General features: G+C 62.7%; 1 protein-coding gene across 2 annotated transcripts in view; it reads right to left on the bottom strand.

Annotated features, from left to right (window-relative positions):
- The window catches only part of LOC101646288 (sialic acid-binding Ig-like lectin 10), an 8,823-nt gene extending 5,661 nt beyond the window's left edge, over positions 1–3,162 (bottom strand). Inside the window, exons 1-9 of one of the 2 annotated variants that reach the window (XM_013006703.2) lie at positions 3,096–3,162; positions 2,619–3,005; positions 2,240–2,527; positions 1,914–1,961; positions 1,542–1,799; positions 1,290–1,337; positions 909–1,166; positions 538–822; positions 152–245 (exon numbers count right to left, since the gene is read on the bottom strand). In XM_013006703.2, coding sequence (XP_012862157.1) covers positions 152–245; positions 538–822; positions 909–1,166; positions 1,290–1,337; positions 1,542–1,799; positions 1,914–1,961; positions 2,240–2,527; positions 2,619–3,005; positions 3,096–3,135 — 1,706 coding nt within the window. In that variant the 5' untranslated portion in view covers positions 3,136–3,162. The remainder of the gene's footprint in view (positions 1–151; positions 246–537; positions 823–908; positions 1,167–1,289; positions 1,338–1,541; positions 1,800–1,913; positions 1,962–2,239; positions 2,528–2,618; positions 3,006–3,095) is intronic. The other variant, XM_045292746.1, reaches the window with a different exon arrangement.
- Between the last annotated feature and the right edge of the window lie 796 nt (positions 3,163–3,958).

The raw sequence follows: 3,958 nt of genomic DNA, 5'->3' as shown, positions 1-3,958 counted from the left end.
CACCCCCCCCCTCTCTGCAGGACTGCTAACACACACACACATCCCTCTATGCAGGACTGCTAACACACACACACACACACACCTCTCTGCAGAGCTGCTAACACACACACACACACACACTCCCTCCCTCTCTGCAGGGCTGCTAACTCACAGAATGAGGATGAGGCAGAGGAACAGAAGGGTGGCGATGCCTGTCCCCAGTAAGCATCCCTTGGAGAAGGCGCTGGAAAAGGCTCCCTGGTCATCTGAACAACCAGAAGGTCAGCTGTTGGTCACATCCGTCCTGCACTTTCACCTCTTCTGCCCCCCCTTGCCTACATCCCTCCCCCCACATTTTGCTTGGTGCCCCCCTTATCCCCGGCCCCCTTCCCGTCTGCTGTCCGCTCAGAATCCCTGCTCTCAGGAGTCCAGTCTGTCTCCTCCACACGCCCCAGGCGCAGGTCCCAGCTTGCTCTCCGGCCACACCACCCTGACTCCAGCTTGATCCTTCCCCCTCCGCCCCGGCCACCATGCCAGGGCACCCCGCAGACCCCCCACCGGGCAGCGGCAGGATAGTGAGGCTGTGAGTCCCGTGGGCATTCCGGGCCTCGCAGTGGAGCGCCAGGTCGGGGCTGAGCCCCGCGCGCACGCTCAGGGAGCTGTTGGCCCAGGTCCCGTCGGAGCTGGAGGTGACCGTGACCGAGGCGTTGGGGCCAGTAGCCTCCACCAGCTGGGTCCCAAGCCGCCATCGCAGGGTCGCGGCCGGCCGGGCGCGCACAGAGCAGCTGCAGCGCAGACCCTCGGGCTCCCAGGAGCAGGAGGGGCCGAGCAGCCGAGGGGGGTCTGAGGGGAAGGGGCGGGCTCAGCAGCGGCCCCTCCCACCCAGGCCCCAAAGTCCCGCCCCGCCACGACCCCCACCTCGCACTCACACAGCACAGAGAGGTGCAGCGAGACCTGCTGGGCGCCCAGCAGGTTCTCAGCTCGACAAGTGACCTCCCCTTCGTCCTCCTTCCGCACCCGGGGCAGCTCCAGGAGCCCGGGGTCCGAGGCTGCCGAGCGGCTCAGGGCGCCGCGCCCTCGGGCCCAGCCCAGCTCGGCGGGGGGGCTGCTGTCGGCCGCACAGACGAGGCGCAGGGACTGGCCCTCCAGGACCGGGAACGAGGAGCCATTCCCGACGCTCTCCAGGACTGGGGAGGGGGAGAGGCGGCGCAGCTGAGGGCCCAGGGACCTTCGCAGCCAGGGTCTGGACGCCCCGCAGGGATGTGGCCTCTGGCCGCCCGCACCCCGACCTCCCACCTCCCACTTCATACCCGTCCTGTTTGCTTGGGAAACGGTCACTCGCAGGTTCTCGGGAGGGTCTGAAACAGAGGGGGTGGGGTGGGGGTGCTGAATCACCTGCGGATCCCCAGAAACCACACTCTGCGATTCAGACAGGTGGGGGCCTGCTGCCATTGCTCTGGGGACAGACCCCCTCCCCCTCTGTGACCCTGACTCCAGGACACCCCCTCCCCCTTCCTGCCACCAGTGTCCCCTCTCCAGGAAACCGCCCCGCCCACACTCACATTGCACAGAGAGGTTCAGCCAGCTCTGCTGGGAGCCCAGCCTGTTCTCCGCTTGGCAGGTGTAGCGCCCCGCATCTCTGGGTCCCACCTGAGGCAGCTCCAGCTCCAGAGGGCTGGACTGGTTGGGAGGGGACATGGAGAGCACCCTGTTGTTCAGGACCCAGCTCAGCATGGCTGGGGGCTGGCCGTCTGCCTCACAGCACAGGCGCAGGTACTGGCCTTTCCGGACTTCCAGGAAGTTTCCTTGGGGCGAGGGGACTGGAGGGGACAGAGGAAGGTGGGCTTCTCACTCCCTACCCACCACAAGTCTTTTATCCCCCCCAACAGAGTGCTACATATGCCCAATTCACCACCGCCCTTCCCACCAGGTACCTGATGCAGTGGTCTGGGAAACGCTGATGACAGGATCCTTGGGGGCATCTGCAAGGAGAGTGTGAGCCGACTTTGGGAGAAATGGTTTCCCCACAGTCACAGAGAGCACCCCTGGAAAGGAGGTGTGACTGTCCCCGGCCTTGCCTGGGGCCATGCAGCCAGCACCAGCTGTGCCCAGAAGAGTGGCCCAGCCACCTCCCAGGGTGAAGGCAGCTTCCCAGGACACACCACTCTGCCCAGGTTCCCTCCAGGACCCCAGCCTGCTGGCTGCTCGTCCCTGTACAGATGGCCTGTCCCCACACCCCAGAGTCCTGCCCCTAACTCACGGTCCACCCTCAGCTGGATGGTCCTTTCTGCGCTCACTCCCTTGTTGGAGAATCCCACTCGACAGGTGAGCTCAGTGTTGTGGTCCTGGGGTCTCGGTGTCAGGGTGAGCTCAGAGAAGAAGAGAGAGGTTTGTGGTCTGGGTCCTTGAGAGGAGAGGGCTGACCCTGTCCAGGAGAACATGGGGGTCGGACAGCCTGCAAAGTCCCCAGGAAACAGACAGAGTAGCTTTGCCGGGCGTCCAGGCTCCAGGGTCTCAGGGACATAGACATCGGGCTTCTGGGTCAGGCCTGGGTCAGAGAGAGGGGTGTCCTAGCCCCAGGTCCATGGTCGGGTCCTCACAGTCTGTCCCCAGCCCACTCGGCTCGGCCGGCTCCATACCTGTCACTTCCAGAGACATTGGGTAGTACGTATAACTATATTTCAGAGTGCCTCTCTCCACTCGAAAGAAGTATTTGGCTGTGTCCTCCCTCCGCGCGTCTCTGATCATCAGCGAGCAGTCCAGGGTCCGGGGGTCCCCGAGGAGCTGGAATCGGTCACGGGCCTCCCTGGAGACCTCTCGAACTAGGTGGTTTGTGGCCACTGGAAACCCGTGGGTACTGTCGGTCCCTTCCCGGAACCAGTAGCCATAAGCTGGGCCAGAGTGCGTCCAGCCTTCCCGGGGGTAGTTAAAGGTGCAGGGGATGGAGAGGCACAGGCCCTCCTGCACCGTGGCCGAACGCTGTACCTGCAGCGTGTATGTGTATCTCCAATCCTGGGCCAGGGACCCTGAGGGGAGACAGAGGCTTGTCCTGTGACACCCCGCCCTCCACCCTCACCTCCACTCCCCACAACCACTCTGGTTCTCAGCCCACTCACCCCCCAGCAGCATGGGCGGCAGCAGCAGCAGCAGCAGCATCTTGGAACCAGCTCATGGCCCTGACGCTGCTGCTGACTCTGGGCTGGGGCCGAAGAGGAAGCTGCAGGCGGAAGCTGTGCCTGGGGACTGAGGCATGAAATGAACTTCTGCTCCGGACACCCTGGGACCCACACTCAGTAGCCTCTTCATGCACCACCCACCGCTGCACCCCCGCCCCCTTCCACCCCGTGAGTGCTTGCCATCTTGCAGGGTGGGGCTTGGCTTTGGGCTTGCTGAGCTGTTCCTTCCTGGGTCCCCTCTGTGGGGGTGGGGCAAAGGGAAGTGTGGGGTCAGTCATGGAAACTGGCTGGGGTGGAAGTAGGGGTCCCCCCACTGGGCCCTGGACCATTGAGGAAGCAGAAGTGAAAGCCCACAGAGAGCTGTCTTTTCCCAGGCTCTGGCAGAGCCCTGGTGGCCTAGTGTTTACAAGTTGGGCTACTTAGCCTCAAGGTCAGCTGTTCAAAACCACCAGCTGCTCCAAAGGAGAAAGATGAGGCATTCTACGCCTGTAGAGGGTTGCAGTCTCTGAAACCCATTGAACAGTTCTGCCCTGTCCCATAGGATCGCTAGGAGTCTGAATCAGTTCGATGGCAGTGAGCTTTGGTTTTGGGTGGTGGGAGCAGGAGCCAGGGTGCAGGGGAAGGAGCATTCCCAAAGGGGCTTGTCTTCCCAGATGAAATGCAGGACCTCCAGTTAGAAGTCACCTTTCAGATAGACAATCACATTTTAGTGCAAGTTATAACGTAACGTTCGAGTCGTGTGTCTGAAGTCCTCAAACTTCAGTTGGAGGACAGACAAGCACCCCTGGGAAAGCTGGTTCATA

This window comes from Echinops telfairi, unplaced genomic scaffold, assembly GCF_000313985.2.
Source record: "Echinops telfairi isolate 266 unplaced genomic scaffold, ASM31398v2 ScPeMD7_655;HRSCAF=1070, whole genome shotgun sequence".
Taxonomy (NCBI): Eukaryota; Metazoa; Chordata; class Mammalia; order Afrosoricida; family Tenrecidae; genus Echinops; species Echinops telfairi.
The sequence above is the reverse complement of the archived record's forward strand: the minus strand, read 5'-3'. Positions and strand labels throughout refer to the sequence as shown.